At 42.6% G+C, this 21,569-nt stretch overlaps 1 protein-coding gene across 1 annotated transcript in view; it reads left to right on the forward strand.

The window, feature by feature from the left end:
* Positions 1-9,166: 9,166 nt before the first annotated feature.
* Fyb2 (FYN binding protein 2) overlaps positions 9,167-21,569 on the forward strand; it is a 118,955-nt gene continuing 106,552 nt past the window's right edge. The window contains exon 1 of the mRNA XM_029563464.1: positions 9,167-9,585. Within this exon, the coding sequence (XP_029419324.1) occupies positions 9,385-9,585 (201 nt within the window). The 5' untranslated portion in view covers positions 9,167-9,384. The remainder of the gene's footprint in view (positions 9,586-21,569) is intronic.

Here is a 21,569-nt window from a genome sequence, read left to right on the forward strand (position 1 = left end):
CCCCCAACTAGAGCCCTTATACTGTGATATTTCTGCTACTGTCTGCTGTGTTGTTGGCACCCCCATCCATTCCCCACTACTTGCCCTTCTGGTGAATCTAGTCAACCTATCTAGAGGTCTTTGTTTTAGGAAGATCAGCTGTTCCTCATCTAGCAGCAATCAGTTGTCAATATTCCTTTAGATAAGATTGGGGTCTGCTGTTCATTTTCCCAGTTCTATGCTGGGTTACTGTCTGGGAGTCCCTTGGGCCACCCTGGCCAACAACTCAAAAGAAGGTACCTCCTATCTGGCATTGTTGCTTGTTATGTAGCCTTTAGCTATGCATATGGGCTCTTAAGAAATTATATTGGCCCCTTTAATCTTTGGTTATACTTTCCTTTTGGGTGTTTCAGGCCATACATTTGGCCCAGATAAACCAATTTATTTTTACCCTTAAGGTCATTTTATTTGACATTTTAGCACTCAGGTCTTCTGAGACCAGCATGAAGGGAAATAAAAAGCGTTTCAAAGGAGAATCAAGGGCTGGGAGGAGATGTCAGGGTAGCATAAGTTCCCGAGGTCAGAGACTCAGTACCCATGTAAAAAGCCAGACGTGCTAGTGCATTCCTGTAATCCTAGCACTTAGAGGCAGAGACATGAGTATTCCCAGGCCTCACTGGCTGCCAGTGTAACCAACTGGTGATCTGCAAATTCGGTGAGAGACATTGTTTCAAAATTAAGATGGAGAATGATAGAGGAAGACACCTGATATCAACCTCTGGTCTCCACACATGATGCACAGGTGCATTTACCTGCATATACTCATGTGCTCACACATCCCTTTATGCAAAACATCATGAGAAGTAGAATAAAATAGATGTTGTGTCACTTGTTACACAATAGACTCAATAATTTAAGTTCCTTTCCCCTTTCCCTTTCTCCCCTTTGAAAATATTTCAGGATATAAATTATACATAAACAAATTACATGTTATGCTGGAAATTCTCAGACATGATTAATGTAACCAATAATAACGTTAATATTAATAGTGTGTTACTCCAGCAACAGCATCCTAACTCTGACAATCAATCTACACACTTCAGCCTTGTCACCAAATGACAGCTAACGCTCAAGGTTTACTCTGGGAAGAGATAAATGCACATGATTTCCCATTTTCCCATTTTAAAAAATATTCCTTTTCCACATTAGAGTATTCGGCTATAAACCATTACTTATTGCACAAAGGATAAGTAATACGTTTGCCAAGAAATGAAAGATGGTGACATGATAGGAGACACTGAAATGCTTCTAGCAATATTTGAGGCTGAAAGTAAGGCTTGGAAGCATCAAGAATGTGCTGGAAATACTACTGCCTGCTACTGAGTGCCTGCTGCGTTAACTTCCCCTGAGGATTTGTGAATGAAAGCCTGTTCACCCCAGATAGACCACACAATCAGAGACCAAAGTAATGATTCCACCTAAGTCTAGTTTGGTGAACCAATGAGTTTATTGGGTTGAATTATAGCAACATAAGTGAGGGGTTGCTTACCGGAGTGTGGGTGACCCCCAAGGAGCTTTGCCACTGGAAAGTCCTACCCCAGCATGTGTGGTGACTTCCCCAAAGTGCAAAGATAAAAATCTCCCTTCCACTTCCTATATACTCTAGCACCTTCCTAGACCACAGGCAGTTGAGGAAGAATTACATATAGCTAGGAGGTGGGGCACGGGAGGGAGGGAGTCACTAGAATGTTGGGTGAGGGTCTAAAGACCCTCCCAACCCCTCCTTCTATGAGTGAAGGTCAGCAGGCCTCTTGTGAGGGTTCTTGTGGGTCCTTATAGCTGCTCTGAATAAGACGTTAGCTGCTGTTAGGCCTGAAGGGCAGAATTCCACTACACTGCCCAAATGGACGGGACCATGCTGTAGTGGCACATCTCCTCTACGGAAGGAACAAAGTCATGCAGTGGACTTAAAGGAAGTAGCAGAAGAGTTCAAGTTTAACTTTAGTTTGTATTTTAAGGTTTCTAACAGCCCACTTTTAGAACTTAATTTTGGGGTGGAAAACAACCCTTTAAGCTCTAAGACTCTGTGAATTTATTACTTAGCATGCCTTGAAAGAGAAGCAAATAGCTGGCTGCCTGTTTGGAAGTTCAGCTTTTTCCACTTGCCAACCATCATCCTGAAGAGGTGACTTAACCTGTATGTGCATCAGCCTCCTCAAGTAGAAAATGAATCTCCTAGGAAGGATCAATAAGGTAGGTTTGCAAGGTCTGGGGCACTGCTCTGGAGAGGTGATAAAGACACTCAACAGGCCATTTCCTTGTCCCCGATTAAGATACTTTCAAGGGGCCATTCACCTTGGCCTAGAGTTAGAGCAGGTCCTCAAAGTAATGTGTATGACTCTTCCTTTGTTTTTTTGTTTTTTGTTTTGCTTTGCTTTTGAGACAAAAAAAAGCTCTGGCTGGCCTGGAACTCACTATGTAGACCAGGCTGGTCTTGAACCCACAGACATCTTCCTCTGCCTATGCCTCTGGATTAAAGACATGCACTTCCCACAATGCCTGTATTTGGCTCCTGTCCATCCTTCTAGGCCAGCATATGTGATTCCCATGAATGCATTATAAACAATTCTGGATCACCAGGGAAAAATGAAACCGTGCTGCCTCTTTTACTCACCTGGCGTGGCACATGCGTCTTTGATAAGAATGGCATTCGGGATGCTCACGCAGTGCCAAGCATTGCACTAGATTTTCAAATGGCCTTTAATCCTAAAACCAATATTGTCCACTGTCACATTTCATTTTAAAGACAATACACACCTCAGAGAGGCTTGTGAACTCTCTCAAAGGCAACTGCTAGTGGACAAACTGCATTTAGCACCGACATCATAAGATACTTAACATTAAAGGCATCTATATCTCAGCTCTTCAGTAACTCAAAAGAAAGACACAGAGAGAAAGAGAGAAAGAGAGACAGACAGAAAGAAAGAGAGACAGAAAGAAAGAAAGAAAGAAAGAAGAAAGAAAGAAAACAAACATGTTATTTTAAGTCTGCATGATGAATTTCACCTTTTATTTTATGCCACTAAACTTTTCTCATATTTTATAAATAGAGATATAAACTTTCTAGTTTATAATAAATGGATGCAGCTAAACTTCATGTAATTGTGTCATGTTTGTCTATGATAAGTGTTTTCATGTGTTATTTGAACTGTGGCCACTTCAGGTTTTTAAATTCAGTCCTATTGTGTGCAAAAAATTTTTTTTGGCATGCTCAATTAAAATGCACATAGCAGATTTATAAATGTGAGTATTTTGGAGATACATAAGAAGGCCTTATAAATGCAAACTGCCTTATAAAAAATAGGATAAAAGGGGCTGGAGAGATGGCTCAGTGGTTAAGAGTACTGGCTGCTCTTGCAGAGGACCCTGGTTCAATTCCCAGCACCCACATGGCAGCTAACAACTGCCCATAACTCCAGTTCCAGGGAAATCCAATGCAGTCTTCTTACACTGCAGTCATTGCACAACATGGATGCACTTACACAATGCAGACAATACACTCATACACATAAAAAATATAAAAATAATAAATAAAATGTTTAAAAATCCAGTAGCATACAAAATCTTCATTGTTAAAAATCTCTCTTATGGGGGCTGGAGAGATGGCTCAATGGTTAAGAGCACTGGTTGTTTTTGCAGAAGACCCAGGTTCAAATCTCAGCACCCACATGATGGCTAACAACTATCCATAATTCCAGTTTCAGAGGATCTGATGCCCTCTTCTGTCCTCTGTGGGCATTGCATGACATGGGTGCATTTACACACACAGACACCACACACATACACATAAAAATAAAAGTAAAAAATCTGTCTTATATATGATTATGTATGTATGCACTATCTACACTTGCTTATGTTTTTAAAATAATTTACTCACTACCAAATGGCTTGTAAGTTAAGTGTTCACATAAATTTACAAGACTAAAGTCGTTCATTGTACAGCTCCCTTTTGACTTCCTTTTGACTGTACTAATTATACAGCTTGCCTTTTGACTCAACGCAGTAAAGCTAAAATTTTAAGGGAAAAAGTTCCAACTCCAAAAGCCCCAAAAGGCAAAATAAGATTGACCACATGTCCAGTATACCAATAAAGGTGGCACACACCTTTAATCCCAGCACTTGGGAGGCAGAGGCAGGCCAGATCTCTGAGCTCAAGGCCAACTTTGTCTGAATTCCAGGCCAGCTGGGGCTACAGGAAGACTCTGTCTCAAAAAAGAAAAAGACCACCCTCCCTTCCAAAAAAGTGAGACAAAATAACGACAAATAGTGAAACAATTAGAGGTAGCTAATGGTTCTAGAACTTTCTTTGGGGGAATTAACATGACATTTTAAGTTTAAATTTAAAAAAAAAAAAGAAATTTACATAATTATACAGTTCTGGTCAAGATGTTATCTCTTTGATCCTTGTCTCAATTCTGGTTCTGCAAGGTGGTTCCTGTTGCTAAAGGGTATAAATTAATTTTAAGAGACAATTACTCCTCCCATGATACGATTGGAAAATTTTTCCTCTCTGAGATGCTGAACTCTTTATTCCAAGGATTAAAACAATAACTTATCTCTGTGGCTTTTAAATATGTTTTGTCTGTGTGTGTACATATATAAACTTTTTTTTTTTTTTTTTTTTTTTTTGTCTTTTTGAGACAGGGTCTCCCTGTAGTCTCAGCCGTCCTGGAACTCACTATGTAAACCAGGCTCCCTTCAAACTCACAAAGATCTGCCTGCCTCTGCCTCCCAAGTGCTGGGATTAAAGGCATGTGCCACCACACCCGGCCCATATGATATAGACTTTTTAAGGATATTTTTTTTTTTTTACCACTACTATCTCTTAAAACCAACAAATAGATCCTATGTAAGATACATCTCTATTTTTTTTAATGGTCATTAAAAAAAGGGGGGGGGAGTGGCTGGAAAGATGGCTCAGCAGTTAAGAGCACTGACTGCTTTTTGCAGAGGCCCTCGGTTCGATTCCCAGCATCCACATGGTGGCTATGAACCATCCTTAACTCCAGTTCCAGGGGAATTTGAATCCTTCTTCTGACCTCTGTGGCATTGCACGACACAGGTGCACTTACATACATGTAGGCAATACACTCATACACATAAAAAAACAAACAAACAAAAAAACCTACTTCAAGGCTTACAAAGACATCTTAAAGTTTACAAACAATCTTAATGTTGTTACATCACAATAATATATTTCGGACAATTATTCATCCCTGTGCTCTTAGTTTAAAAATATATGGTATAGGTAAAACACTCATTAAATTAAATGATTAACATAGTTATTGCAAAGGTAAACAGGTAAAAAGGAATAAAGTAAAAAATACCAAATTTAGCCTAGCGTGGTGGTGCACGGCCTTTAATCCCAGTACTTGGGAGGCCAGCCTGGTTCCCATAGCAAGTTCCAGGCCAGCTGGGGCTACAGGGAAAACCTGTCTCAAAAAGACCGAAAAACAAAAAACAACAACAACAACAACAAAAAGAAGCCAAATTTTATCCTGCATTGGATGCCTCGTAAGCCCTACTGAAAAATGAATGCCTGTTTTAAAACAGCAGTTTCAAAGTGCCTGTTATAATGACTTAAATTGCTAACAAATAATTAATTTAAATTGGCTAAAAGGAATCCACAATACTATTTGTGTATTTTATCTGTATTTCTAACTCTTAGATACTTAAGATACCATATAATGTTTTCTATGTTTTAGATACAGCCTCCTAGGTTTTTATTTAAAGTTTTATTTAAAAAATATGATGATAGAAACAAAATAATCAAATTTAAAAAATTTTTTAAAATCTTTTTTGAGACAGGATCTCCCTGTAGTCCCAGCTGGTCTGGAACTTGCTATGCAGTCTAGGCTAGCTTCAAACTCACAGAGATCCTCCTGCCTCTGCCTCCCAAGTGCTGGGATTAAAGGCGTGTGCTACCATGCCCAGCTGTAATCAAGTTTTTAAAAAGGAGACAAAAGATTATAGATATGAAACATATTTTGGTGAAAGAAAGTTTAAAAAATGCTTTTGGGTGAGAAAGAACTTTTATGGTAAGATAAAGATTATTGCAAAATGAAAATAGATGAGAATAATGTTAAAAGGTTAATGTATGTCACAGAGATTGTGAAAATTAATCTTAAAGTAGCTGTGGTTATAACTATGCTGATTATAATATAAAGGTGACTAAAATTTTTAAGATCAAAATTCAATGTCCTGAGATAAAATTAATTTGATTCTGTTTACAATAATAAGATTTTCTTAAGTATTGATCTATTCTTTGTAATATTTAAACAAAAACATAGCTTAGAAAAACAATGGTTTTTTTAGTTATGATAACTAGTTACAAAGTCTTCTTTGAAGAAACCCATATGATTTCATCAACTAAAAGAAAAAAAGGACATTACATCAAAGACTGCACTCTGACTGGAAGAAAAAGACTGTAGCCAGTTATTTCTAACATATTCCTGTACCTCGAAACTCAAGGAGATGAACTTTCAGATTCACAAATCTTACATCAAACATGTACCAACTTCATCTGAGAACTCACCCTTGTGGACTTCAAAGATGCTAGATAATACTCATCTTCAACTACACTGACAAGTACCACAAGTACCTGAACATTGCTCTCACCTTTTATGATTCTCAAACCCTTTTATAATTAGATATTTTTAAAAATTGTTTATGAAGGGCTTGAGAGATGGCTCAGCAGTCAAGAGCTGCTCTTGCAGAGGACCTGGATTCGAGTCCCAGCACCCACATGGCAGCTAACAACCATCTGTAACTCCAGTTCCAGGGGCTCCAACACCCTTCTCTGACCTCCATGGACATGGTACAGCATGGGTGCACTTACATACATGCAGGCAATAAAATCATACACATAAAATAAAAATAACAAAACATTTTCAAAATTGTTTGTTTTGTATTTCACTTGGTATGTTCCTAAATGATAAAATACTGATAATGTCGGTTTTAATGAAGTAATAAATGAAGATATTATTTCCTATTATTAATCATGTTTTTTAAATGTATTATTTTTATTTTACATGTATGAGTGTATTGCCTGCCTGTATGTAAGTATACCCATGTCATGGAATGCCCATGGAGGTCAGAGGAGGGCATCAGATCCCCTGGAACTGGAGTTACAGATAGTTGTTAGCCACCATGTGGATGTTGGGAATTGAACTTGGTCCTTTGCAAGAGCAGCCAATGTTCTTAACCACTGAGCCATCTCTCTAGCGTAGACCAGGCTGATCCTGAACTCACAGAGATTTGCCTGCCTCTACCTCCCAAGTACTGGGATTAAAGGCATGAGCCACTATGCCTGCCCTAATTATGATTTTTTTTATGAAAGTCAGAACCTCTGACTTTACTCAAAACTAGTTTCATGTTTAAAAGATTCAAGTATTTTCACTCTATAAATTTTTTTTCATTATTCAGGATAATTTGGATTTTAAAAACCTAATTATTTTTTATTTTTAAAGATTTTTATTTTTGTATGAATGTGTTTTGGGTGCTGGGAACCAAACCTGGGTCCTCCTCCTCCTGATGAGTAGTAAGTACTCTTAACTACTTAGCCGTCTCTCAGCTCCCTAAAATCTAGTTTTTAATTAATTAATTTATTTATTTATTTATTTATTTGGTCTTTTTGACACAGGGTCTCCCTGTAGCCACAACTGGTCTGGAGCTCCTTATGTAGACCTTGAACTCACAGAAATCTGCCTGCCTCTGCCTCAGGAGGGCTAGGATTAAAGGTGTGGACCACCATGCCTGGACATATTACTGTTTTTATTGATGTTAAAAATGTTAAGACAAATTAAACACTATAAAAGGCCCTATAACATGCTCAAATGTTTAACCAAGTAACTTTAACCCTATTCATTCTAGTTAGAGATACCCAAAGAGTCGGGTTAACTCTTCTCCAAATATACAAAATACAATGCTTAGCCAACAGAGAATCTGTGAAGGAAAGTTCCCCAAAAGAAACTGAAACTTCAGTGCTGGGCGGGTGTGTACGCCTTTAATCTCAGCACTTGGGAGGCAAAGCAGACAGATCTCTGTAAGTTAAAGGACTGCGTAGTCTACATAGTGAGTTCCAGGCCAGCTGAGGCTACAGGGAGACCCTGTCTCAAAAAGACAAAAAGAAAAAAAAAAAAAAAAAAGAGAGAAATTGAACCTTCAAACTGAACCTCCTGCAAGAGTGATTAACTGATACGAACTTCAACCATTGTGGAGAATTTGGAATGTTGTAGGTCCGGAGCCTAATTACAATTTAAAAAAAAAAAAAAAGAAAGAAAAAAAGAAATTGAACCTTCAAACTGAACCTCCTGCAAGACTGATTAACTGATTAGAACTTCAACCATTGTGGAGAATTTGGAATGTTGTAGGTCCGGAGCCTAATTACAATTTATCTTGGGCTACCTTTAGCCCCCTAAATGGCCAGCCATTCCTTGCCCATCTCTGTGCCTGACCTAATATCCTGTGACTAACAGATAAAAACCTTTTGAGATGTATTAATGTAACAAAACCCTAGTTTGTACCAACCAAAAGGCTGAGTGTCATCAGATAGCATCTGAGGCCCATAGCTGAGATTTCCCTGCTTTGCCTTAATTGCCTACTTAATGTTACCACTAAATTATTTGAAAAGTGCCTTGATTTTTGACTTTTCTGTGTTCTGTATAAAACTATAAAAACCATGAAACTGCTTCCACATTGGAACATGGAATCTGTAACCTGAATCTGTATTCTCTGGCCATGGTCATACATATTTGGTTCCAAAATGAACTATCTCATTCCTTTTGAGGTGAGAGTTGGGTTTTTGCCTTAACAGACCCTGTATCAAAAAATAAACAAGCAATTAAATAGAATTTAGCCCATACAGAGCAAGAAAACTACAGGCTGCATAAAACAGGGCACAAGCTGGATGCCCTGCCCACCTCTAATCCTCATGACAGCTGTGACGGCCCCCCAGACTGGGAAAAAAAGTTTGGGTTTCGAGTACCAGCTATGTCAGAAAAACAACGGCAGAGAAACCAGAAGACAAAGACTCTTGCTAGCTTGCCAGCACCGGGGTGGAGTTGGGTACAGCTGTCACTGAAGGAGATCACAGTGTCCTGCCTGCTCTTTTTGACTGAACTGGAAGGAGGAGATGCGCTGGGCTGCCAGCTACTCCCATAGGAAGGCGAGGTGGGAGAGGACAGGCAGGCACAAAGTGAAACTGTTCGTGAGGGAGTGACAGTGGAGGCAGAGCAGCCTGGGGAACAGCCTGAGGAGCCCCAGGCAGAGTCACCTGTTGAGCTGGAGAGTCTGTGAACCGACGTTTGGTCCCCTACCTCCATTGCTGCAGGCCCCTCCGGGAGGATGGAGGCCCGCCTGCGCCCAGCCCCAAACGAGGGAGGAGCCCCAGCCCAGGTGGTGCAGGTGGAAGGTTCTGGTTCCCGGGCCCAGAAAAGGGACTGCAAGTCACCTGGCGGAGGCGAGAGCACTGTGGGCCCCAGGATCCGGCTCTGGGAAGCTGGGTTTGTCTCCCAGTCGCCACGTCGGTGGACCACAATGCAAGAGGTAAGGCACTGGCTTGGGTGGAGGCTGAGCGCAGGCATGCTTCGTTGCGGAGTTTAGTTCCTCCACCACCGAGGAGCCCTGGGGAAAGGGAGCCTGTGTGCCCCGCCTCCAGGACGGAGGAAGCAACAGTGTCAGGTACCCAGGTGTGCTCGTGGTTCGGTGCATGCTGGCTTTGCTGGGGCCGCCTGTGTCCTGTGCCCCTTCGGAGCAGGAGGGGACACACAGAAGGAGACGCAGGCTGCGGAGTCCTCTCTAACCCAGCAGCTGGGCATCTGGCCAGCTCCGAGATCAACGGTTCACATCTGTGTTGACTTTCCCTCCTGGACTGTGTGCGGCTTTTGTGGTGGCGAGTGGGTGTCCAGGTTCAAGGCAGAGCGTGACCCTGGGAAAAGGCGGCCGCTTCTGCGTAACAACTCTGTAGCCTGGGGTCAAGTGTGCTTATGCGCCTGAGCGCTAAGGTCCTCACCCCTGAAACAGAATTGTATTAGAATGGGTGGCTGGAGAGATCGGGCGTGCGTGCTTGAAAAAAATAGAGTCCAGGCTGGTGGTACAGGCCCTGGCAGGAGCACCAAAAGTTCAAGACCAGTCTGGGCCTTGTGGCGAGACGCTGGTTTGGGTTTGTTGGTTTGGTTGGATTTTAAAGAAGACCACAAAAGCAACAAAATACAAATTACGGGTGACGTTCCCGGCCCCTAGGGGGAGCATTTTTTGCCTTAGGAAGGCTGAGCGCTGTTGGCAGAGATTTCTCTGCCTGCCTAACCCCTTCCTTTCTCCCGTCCTTTGCCCTGTCATCCTCTTCGTGGCTCAGTTTCTTTTGGATGTAGGCACATGCACATGTGGCTTCCAGATTTCCTTAAATAAACGTATGGAATAAAATAGTTTTCTGTTGGAATCCTGTGACCCAGATGTTTTAAAATCAGGACAGGACACCTGTTTCAACTATGACTGGCCAGGGACTGCTCCTGTTTCCCCCAGGCACCTGTCTTTCTGAAAGCTCACTGCAGCCACTTAGCTGACTGTTGGAAAGGGTGAACCAAGCACATGGTGCCGCCTCCACTGTCCCATCCATACTACATTGTTTACAGTTTTTTCTTTATTTTTGGTGGTGTTTGTTTTTGAGACAGGGTCTCATTCTAAAGCTCAGGCTGGCTTCAAACTCAGGGCGGTCCTTCTGCCTCAGCTTTTCAAGTACTGAGATTACAGGCATGAACCACTGTGCCTAGTGCTGTTGAACAATGTTTGGGAAGCTCCACCATGGTGGAAATGTGTCAGGAAGTGGGAAATGTGTCAGGAAGCAGGAAATGTGGACCCACGAAAAGGAAACAGACTCATGAGCTGTCCGCTCTGAAGGGCCAGAATCCACACTGTCAGCCTCTCGTTCAGATTGTCAACATGGATGGTACAGGGAAGTCTGTACCATTTGCCCCATGGTCCATAGGTGAGGAAATTGACGTTCAGAACATCATCACTTGCACAGTATGACACTACTGGGAAGAAGCACAGCTGGAGCCTGAGCTCGAATTTATGAGCAGCAGCTACTGAGTGCTATCCGTAAGGCAGGCAGGACTAGCAAGGATTACTCCAGAACAGATAGAATGCTTGGCAGATCAGAGGAAAATGTGTAGAAGGGCATATTTGTTAACTAGTAACATTTTTATGGAGAAGCAAATGTGATTATATAACTCCCAGTTCTCACTGAGAGGAGGGAAAAGAATCAAAAAAGAAATATGAGTACTTTCTCATCTTGAAAAGGGGATTTGTTTTATTGTTTTGGAAAACCAACAAAATATTCCTTAATTCAACATAGTTTTTGAGTACGTGCTTTGTGTGGCCACTTCTCATTTTAGGTGTCTGGGTGCTTCTTAGAATCAGTAAAAAAAAAAAAATGTCTGTCTTAGCCAGACATGGTGGTAAATGTATGTAATCCAACCGGAAGGTTCAGGCAGGATCAAAAATTTGAGAAAAAAGATACAAACAAAAATATAAGGGTCAAATAGCAGCCAGTACAATGTAGATACCGAAGCAGGGAAGGGTCCAAGGGTGCAGTCAGCAGGAAAGACTGTCATTTTACGTGAGACAGTGAGACAGTGCAGTGATGTCAAGAAAGGCATCACACTGGGGGCTGGAGAGCTGGCTCAGTGGTAAGAGCACTGGCTGCTCCTGCAGAGGACCTGGATTCAGTTCCTAGCATCCATATGGCAGTTAACAACTGTCTGTAACTCCAGTTCCAGGGGATCCAACACCCTTTCTGGCCTCTGCAGGCACTAGTAATGCACAAGGTACACTGCATGCATGCAGGCAAAATAGTCATACAAAAGTAAATGGGGTTTTTTTGGTTTTTTTTTTTTAAAGATGTTACTATAAGGGAGGACTTGAGCAGAAACTTAAAAGAGGTTAGAGAGTTGGTTATGTATATGTCTTAGAGGCAAAAATTCTGTAGACAGGTACTAGAAGAAGCTGGTTTGGTAATCAACAAACAGTCAAATGCAGAATGATGGTTCAGAGGTAGCAGGAAGTGAATGGTCAGATACAGCGGAACCCACTGTGGAAACCGACTTTCCTTCTCCTTCAGCTGGAGATCCACATGAGCATACTGAGCAGCTCCATGGTATCATGTGCCATACATTTTTGTTGGAATCATCTGACTGTTTCGAAACTAGATGATCAAAAGGGTGGGAGCAGGGACCCGAGCAAGAAAGTCAGTCAGGCCAAACTTAGCAGCGAAGGTGGCTGAAAGCGTCAGATTCTGGCTGAAGAACCCACTGTGGAAACCGACTTTCCTTCTCCTTCAGCTGGAGATCCACCTGAGCACACTGAGCAGCTCCATGGCATCATGTACCATACATTTTTGTTGGAATCATCTGACTGTTTTGAAACTAGATGATCAAAAGGGTGGGAGCAGGGACCCGAGCAAGAAAGTCGGTCAGGCCAAACTTAGCAGCGAAGGTGGCTGAAAGCGTCAGATTCTGGCTGAACTAATGATGCTTTGACTTCATGGTGGACCAAAGTGATATGCATTTGGTTAAAAATTACTTTAAGCTGTGAATTTTGACCTTTTCCCGGGCTAGCCACATACAGTGCTGTACAGGCAAACAACAAATAGGATCTTCTCTCTTCCAGGCAATGAGGTTTGGCAGCTCAGGTGTAATGACTACATTTTTGGCTTATGATATTTATGGTATTTTCCAGCTTACCATAGGTTTGTTGGGCCATAACTCTATGGTAAGTCAAAATGCATCTGTGTATTAAAAGTGAAATCAATGTGGTTTACTGATTGGACCAGGGGTGGGGGGGCTGTTGTTGATGACCCCAAGGCATGAAGGCTGAGCATCTAGGATTGGGGGGCTAGTGTTTGCTAAGATGGCTTAATACCGAGTGTATAAGTCACTTTTCTGTTGCTGTGATAGAAACACTGACCAAAGCAATTTATAGAAGTAAGAGTTTATTTGAGCTTACGGTTCCAGGGGAATTACAGTCCATCTTGGTGGGGAGACATGGCGGCAGAGGTGGCTGGAGGAGGAGCAGTGGAAGGTAAGCTCTACATCTTCAAGCAGGCACAGGAAACAAGAGAGCGACTGGAGGTCTGGCAAGGCTTAAGAACTCTCTAAGCCCACCCCTAGTGACATGCATCCTCCACAGTAGCCACACCTTCTAAAACCTCCCAAAACAGCACCATCATCTGGGGACAAAATGTCCAAATACTTGGAGCCTATGGGGGACATTTTCATTCAAACCATCACACTGAGTCTGATAGGAGATCAGAAGTCAGTTTTACTCATGGAATGTTTAAAGGGTTGATTAGGCAGAGGAATACTAGCTTAACAAGGGAGTGGTCATGGTAGGAGAATAAGTAGAATAATATATGTACATTAAAACAATATTAAGTCCATAGGTGTTTTGAATAAGCAATTGCAGGGTGTTAAAACTGACTTCACATTCTCTGACATTCACCATATCAAGAGGTGGGACCATGTTCCCTATGCTTGTAACTGAACAAAACTGAAGGCTGCTTTGAACAGTGCAATGTGGCACGTGGGGTACTATGGAACATCAGGGAATGGCGTGAAAGACCATAGTGTTCCTACCCCTTTATGAAAACTCGTTTTTGTAGCCCTTAGCCAGGTCAGCAGTCTCTGCCCCACAGCATTCATCCTGAAGATGCCTCATGTAGACCTGGCTGACAGTTCCAGCTAAGCCTAGCTTACCAGCTCTCCTGCAAGGCTAATCTTAGAGCCCTGCAGACCAGATCCGCCAAGCAGACACCAATGAATGGCCTTCAGCAACATCCTGTGGACAGAAAAAAAACACCCAGCTGGACCTTGTCAAAATTCTTATCCCACACAATTTTGTGAGAAATAGAAGAATGTAGTGTTTTATGTTCGTTTTAGACCACTCGATTTTTCAGTTGATTGGTTTTGCATCGTAGGTATTAGAACAATTAGATACCTTTTGTTGTTAGTGATAAAAAAAGTTATCTTTAGTTGGGCATGGCAGTGCACACCTATAATCCCAACATTTGGAAGACGGAGGCAGGAGGATTGTAAATCCAAGGTCAGCCTGGGCTACATAGTAAGACTATCTCAAAGAAAAGTTATTTTTCCTTATAGCTATATGACTTGGGGGAATTTTATAAGAATATGTTTTGAGAGCCTGGTAGATAACTCAGTTGGTAAAGTGCTTACCATGCAAACATGGAAGCCTGAGTTCAATCCCCAAGACCTACATAAAAAAGGCCAGGTGTTGTGGTGTGCATCTGGAATCCCAGCATAAGGAAGACAGAGAATGAAGGGTTCCTGGGACTTGCTGGATAGTTTGACAAATCAGTGAGCTGCAGGTTCAGTGAAAGACACTGCCTCAAAAACAAAACAAAGTGGGAGGTTACGGAGGAACCACCATTGAGGCTGGTCTCTGGCTCCCACACCCATAAGCACATGCGTGCATACACACATGAACACATTCACATATACCACATACACATAGAATGTTTTGTTATAAAGTTTAGACCCTTAAATTGAGAGGTTGGTAAGTTCTTTATAAAACTCAGAGAGTTAAGTAATAGTCAATATACGCCCGAGTCAGGTAGATTTTCAACTAATTTTAGTCTTGGCAAGAGAGATTTGAGGCATTTTTGAGTTGAAAGAGCTTGCCAGTCAGAGTGCTGCCAAATGGGGATTAAATTTTTGATGAATAAGCTTGAACCACATTTAAGAGTTGAACCACATTTAAGTTTACCTCTGCATCTTGGCAGTCAAGTGATTTGAGCAAGTGTTGGGGTTGGGAAATTTCTCAAAGTCCAACCAGTTTAACAGCTCCCATTTTACAAGGAAATTTGAGTCCTAGAGGTAGAAAATTAGCAACACTCTTCATGACTTCCCATCCGGTGGCCCCCTGTACCATGGACGTTCTGTGAATGTTCTTCCATTTGAGTCAGAAGATCTGCTCCTTAAGCCCAACTCTTATCTGATGGACACTGATCTAGCATCTTTATGTGTCAGGCTTGTGTTACGGTCTCTGAGAAGGACCCATCTTACACGCCGTCTAGTCGCTCAGCTTTTCAGGGGACCATGTGAAGGCAACAGATGCTGCAGATGTGGAGAGATAAAGAAAGCCCTAGCCTTGATGGCAGCAATGGGGACCCATGTGAGGAGCTGCTGTCTGAGCTGGATGTCAGAGGACTGGGTAGCAATGCCTCAGGGAAAGAGGGAAGGAAGAAGAATGGGAGGTGGGGGCAGCAGACAAAGGCTCAGCGATTCACAATACGGTGTAGTGGGTTAGGGACACTCCTGCAGCTAAACATTACTGGTGCAGAAAATTTTGTAATGAAAATAGCTTCTGGAACGGAGTCCTAAGATGTGAAAGGGATAAGTATTAGAGTGCTTTATTCTGAGAGCAAAACGGAACCGCCAACCTTGAAACTCAAGGCTGAGCATGTACTCCTGAGTCTGTCTTGAGACAGTCATATTTGGGTTACTCTGAACAAAACTGAGATCTCAGTACTTGTAATACACCACTTAGCAATGCTTCAAGAGAAATTTTTGCATTTTCCCTCTAAATAATCCCACTTTTAAGGAAAGAGCTCTAAAACAAGGAAGCACGTAAAAGTGAATCTGCCGACTGCTTCCCTGTGTGTATCTCCATCCTTCCAGAATCATCCTGGAGCTCCACCTGCAGAGATGGCTGTAATAATAACAATCAAGTTCGTCCCAGGGAGAGTAGAAACAGCTGGGATGAAGACCTTTTCATCAAAGTCAGACGTGGTTATACACACCTGTAACCCAGTGCTCAGGAGGATGAGGCTGTGAGTTCCAGGCCAGACTGAGCTGTGAATTAAGACCTTGTCTTTTAAAAACAAACAAACAAACAAACAAACAAACACCTGGAACAAAACAGAGGTTCATCAAGGCGAGGCTTCTCCGTACATCTTTGGAGTTTACATCTGACTTGGCTGGGAGGCTGCTCTGTAGAATCCTCTTGGACTGTGTTGTTTGGTCCTAGAAGGTGAGATATGAAGTGGCTTGTGACATGGGGAGAGGGGGTGTGGGGGGTGGGGTGTGTGTGACATCTATGTCTTCCCTCACACTGAGCCTTTATCCCATCCTTTCTGTAACACTGAGTCAATTCTTCTGGAAATCATTTACCCACAGTTCTCCTGAGATACATGGTCCCAGCAGGCAAATCTGGTCATGTCATTCTGCCGCTGAATCACCATCAGTTGTTCTCATGACTCATGAGATGGAGCCCATGCCTGTCTACCCAGCTGACTAGGGTGGTAGACTCGATTCCCACACAGTACTCCTCCACTCTGGCCTTGGTGTCCTGACCCTGAGCGGTTCCTGCTCTAGTCTGTTGTTTCTGTGAGCACATCCTTACCCCAGAGCCAGGACCCATCAATTCAGGCCTTCCCCAAGAACTCTTTCCCAGCCTTGGTCCTTCCTCTCCTTGCAAGACCCCGGGCACTCTAAGTAGATATAGATGTGGACTCTGAAAGTCCCAGGAACAAGGATGACATCATGCTAAAAGAGGCAGCAAAGCCTGCCTCTTAAAAACACAGCCTCTGAGGCAGCCTGACTGCTTTAAGTTTTGGACTATACCAAATACTAGCTGTTTGGCTTTGAGCAAGATATTTTATGCCCCAGGTGCCTTGTTTGTAAAGGAGAGGAAACAATATCCACCTCTTAGCATTTCACTGAGGCTTAAGTACGTTAACACATAGAAAAAAACTTGGAACAGTCCAGTGAGTTCAAAGGGCGGTTAACTCTACAGCTGACACAACGCTCAGTGGCTGTTATGGTTGGAATTGTGCTACTCTTCCTCCAAAAGTCTTATGCCAAAGCCCTGACCCCCAGTGTTTCAGAATGTGGCCCACTGGAGATAGAGAGATATTGTATTTAGAGGGTCTTTACAGAAGAAATCAAAATGAAGTGAGGTTTTAGTAATCATAAGAGCAGGTTTTAATCCAGCATAATCCATATTCTTGTAAAAGGGGAATTTAGGCAGAAGATTCGCTGAAGTGAGACAGTGTGAACATAGTCTGAGAACCCTCTGAACAGCAGGATAGCTATCTCCAGGCCAAGGGGACCGGCCTGCAGCCACTCCTTGCCTACAGTCTTCAGGAGAAAAGCAACCCCACCCACAGCTCGATTAGGACCATCTTCTTCCAGAACTAGAAAATACATTCCTCTTTAAGCCACTGTGACACTTAGTAATGGAGGTGTCAGAAAATAATGCAAGAGTACTTATCCATACATTAAGGAAGGAAGTTGATGTAAATCTTCAGGGTGGTGTTTTGCATGACCTTTTCCAACCTCTCCAAAAACAGTTGTGCTTGGTTCTTCAGAGACCCACTATAGTTTCTTGCTTAGTGACAATTTTAATGAACTTAATGTTGGAAGGAAGGAAGGAAGCAAGGAAGGAAGGAAGGAAGGAGGGAAGGAAGGAAGGACATTTATAGGACACCCTCAGGTCCTTCTAGGTAAATGCATACTTTCATTTAAACTTCACAGTCCTATGAGAAAGATTCTACCCTCATTTTCTGGACAAGAAAATGGTTCTTAGGGAAGCCTGATTTTTGCTCATGGGATTTGAGAACCAGAAGCTAACTTTGGAACCAGAAGTCTGACCTGAAGTGCCTAGGTACTCAACACTGACTATTGTACTGCTTTTTGAGCTCCTTCTCCAGAAAAGCCAAACATGGAGATAATAGCTTCTGAACTGTGATTTTTAAATTCCATTTGTAGTAGAACAGTATGTTTACTGGTTAATCTTGGTTATCAACTTGACTAATCTAGAATCAACCGAAAGGCGAACCACTAGTCACTTCTGTGAGAAAATTTCTTGATTAGATTATTTGAAGTGGGAAGACACACTCTAAATGTGGGTGTCACCTTTCTGTGACAGTCTAGGAAAAGGAAGTGGAAGAAGGAAGTTTTTTGTGTTTGCCTGCTTGCCTTCACTCTCACTGTCAAGCTCATCTATCCATTGCTGCTGTGTTCCTTCACTGATAGTAGGACCCAGCTTCAGGCTTCCAGTATGGACCGAAGACTAGCAGCTCTCCAGGAATCCTCTAGATTTTCAGCAGCATATTATTGCTGCTGAGGCATCCAACCTCATAGACTGAGCAGCTACCAGGTTCTTGGCCTCTCCAATGTGAGACACTATTGTGTAAGCCAATCTAATAAAGCCCCTTTAAATATACAGTCATTCCATCAGTTCTGTTCCTGTAGAGAACAAGTACATTCACCAAGAAATAAAATAGCCATCACCAATTTTCTTAACTTCTCTACAAACCAGACGTTCTTCTTTGAGGTCAGGTGTGAAATCTTTGAATGCCAGCACTCACAGTGCAACTGGAAATTCTGGCTCTATCCATACTTTTACAGATAAAGATTCTGAAAACTGGGGCTGGTTGGCTTAGTTAAGTGCACTGACTCATCTTGCAGAGGTTTGAGTCCCAGAACCCACATGGCAGCTAATAACCATCTATAACTACAGTTCCAGGAGATCTAACACTGTCTTCTGACCTCCGTGGGCATTGAACAACATGGGTGCACATACATACATGCAGGGAATACACTCATACGCATATAATAGAAATTATAATTTTTTTTTAAAAAAAGATTCTGAAAACTGCCAGGACCAAGCCTGTTTCCTAACCCTTTTCCTGCCTATGTGGATGGGAGTGCTTGGCAAAAGAAGGGAATTTCATATAAATCTTTGAAATATTTCTATATGCTACATCCAGTTTTCATTATTCCAATTTTTTCACATAGGAAGGAACACTTCAAGGCACAGAAATCCAACTTGAAGTTCCAAGGCTCTTGCCCATGCCCCCAGCTGGCACTGCAGCCTCTTCTGGGAAGCCCTGTCCCTTGTTCACTCTGTGCTAGAAGCAAGGAAAGGCAGTAAGTGGGGTTCCTCTCCATGTCTTGCAGCTCCCACTCTTCATAGATTCCTGGGTTGGATTAGAACATAGAGTTCATGGCGTATGTTCCCCATGGTGAGACTCAAAGCTGTATATTCCCTCCTAAGCAGGGTCTTAAAAAGAAGAATCAACTCCAATATGTATCTCTTTGGCTGGAAAAGGTGTGGGAGATTTACACGCCACAGATAGGGATGAACGTCTGCACCCACTGTTGTTTGAAGGACTTAAAGTGGAAAGTGCTCAAACAGTTGCAGCTCTACTTTAGAGCAACATTTTCAGGTGGAGGCTGGTTGCTGCTTGGCTATTGTTCTGCATGGAGATTTATTACTGTCTCATTCACTACTGTGAAGAAACATCTTTTTAAAAGAAATTTGAGGAAGAGTGAGAATATTTGGGGCACGCAATTTTCCCTAAAGGTTGTATATAATCAAAACTGCTTTTGTTTTCCGGAGACTCATAGGCATGTTGGACCTTTGAGTTTCATGGTGTTGGTGTCTTTCAGATATGACTGATCTTTCCGCAGTCAGATATTACTGTTCTAGAGTTTATGGGAGATAACTTTTACACAATGTGCCCTGAACAACTTTAGTTTCAGGGCTGGAGTACATGTAACTCAATGGTAGATCTCTTGTCAAGCATGTATAAGGCCTTGGCTCCATCTACAGCCCCAGAAAAGCAAACCACCTTCCTCTCCCGAGGTTGAACCACCCCAGGACTACCACCCATTGGTTGTGTGGTCTTCAGCCTGTTATTCGACTTCTCTGAGTCCCTCAGTGAAAGCCTCTACCTGACTGTTGATAGTGCCTGCCCTAGGCTGCCTTGGGCTTGGGGGCGCATATTGAACAATTAGAATGGTGCCTAGTGCCACGGGAGTGTTAAAAAAAAAGTGCCACCTGATGCTGCTGGTGATGATGATGGTATCTGGTGAAGGAACCTGCAGTCTGTTTGGACAGCAGAAATATAAACATAATAAATACACTGATAAACACACAAGACATTAAGGATCATTGAAGGGGAAATGTCCCCCAAATAAGCTCAAGAGACAGAGGCATTGGTCATAGAGGACTTTAAGTGGGAACATAAAAGAGGTGATGACTGAGACAGGAGCAGATGAAGCTTGGGTGTCATGTCTGTCGCCGATGTGTCACTTAGAGCAGTTAAAGATGGGGTCGGGGTGTAGCTCAGAGGAAAGGCAACTGCCGAACATGTACAAGGCCCTGTTTGAAGTCAAGGAGGAGGAAAGGGACGGGAAGACTAGTTTTTATGAACTCAGTGATGGACTACCTGGGTGCAAATCCCATCCTAGCCATGAGCCATGAGAACCAAGGCTATACCTTCCTGGCTTCAGTTGCTTCATCTGCAAAATGAAATATTATAATGGAATTTGTCACATAGTTGGTACTTTTGTAAGGGATAAATGAGTTTTAGGTGTAAAGTTCTTAGAATATTATCTGACACATAGCCTGCTCTCAGTACTGGCAGTTATTAATGAAATGTCTGTATTTGCTACATTTTCTGAGTCTAGCACGGTAGACTTTGTAGGCATGAAGAGTCTCAGGGGAATGTGTGGCAGTGACAGACTTGACTGACTGAATACAGAAGGGTAAAAAGACAACAGGAAGGACCGTATTACAGAAAAGCGTAAACCAAAATGATGAAGCCTAGCCACACAACCAAAAGTGCTAAAGGTTTTTAAGGCGAAGCTTCTCCTCTGTTGAACGGAGTTGATAATACTGCATCTGTGTTCTTCCAGATGGTTCTGAAGATCAAATGACATTGTAGGGGGAAGAGTTTTGTGAACTACAAAAGCAAGATACCCCTGGAAGGACACTATGGCCAAGATGCAATGAATGTGTCAAATAAATACCTGGGGTGCGGTGAGGTGAAGACTGGACTGTAACTCAGTCCCACTCTGTTACATCTTAGAGTAGTTTTTCAAGTTGTCACCTGATATATTAGTTACTCATTTCAGTGCTTTAACTAAATACCTGTCAAAAGCAACTTAAAGAAGAAAGGGTTGGTTTGGGCTTATGTTCCAAGGGATGCCGCCCATCGATGCAGGGCAGTAGGGCAGCAGGAACAGGAGGCTGCTGCCCACTTCATGTCCACAGTCAGGAAACACAGCAATGAATACCTGTGCTCAGCAATTTTTCTCCTTTTTACTCAGTCTAGGACCCCAGCCCATGGAATGGTACTGTCTACATTTAGGTGTATCCTACTGTCAATTTGACACAGCCTAGAGTCATATGAGAGAGGACTTGCCTAGATCAGACTGGCCTGCAGGCACGTCTATGGGGCATTGTCTTGATTGTTAATTGATGCAGGAGGGCCTAGCCTACAATGGGCAGCACCATCCTGGAGCAGGTGGTCCTAGGCTGCATAAGAAAGCTTGCTAAGCAGGGGCCTGTGAGAGAGCTATCAAACAGTGCTCCTCCCCGGTTTCTGCTTCAAGTTCCTGCTTGAGTCCTTGTTCTAACTTCCCTCAATGATGGACTGTGACCTGGAAGCAGACACAAACACTTTCTTTACCTAAATTGCTTAGGGTCAGAGTGTTTTATTATTT

This window comes from Nannospalax galili, unplaced genomic scaffold (assembly GCF_000622305.1).
Source record: "Nannospalax galili isolate Female #2095 unplaced genomic scaffold, S.galili_v1.0 scaffold356, whole genome shotgun sequence".
Taxonomy (NCBI): Eukaryota; Metazoa; Chordata; class Mammalia; order Rodentia; family Spalacidae; genus Nannospalax; species Nannospalax galili.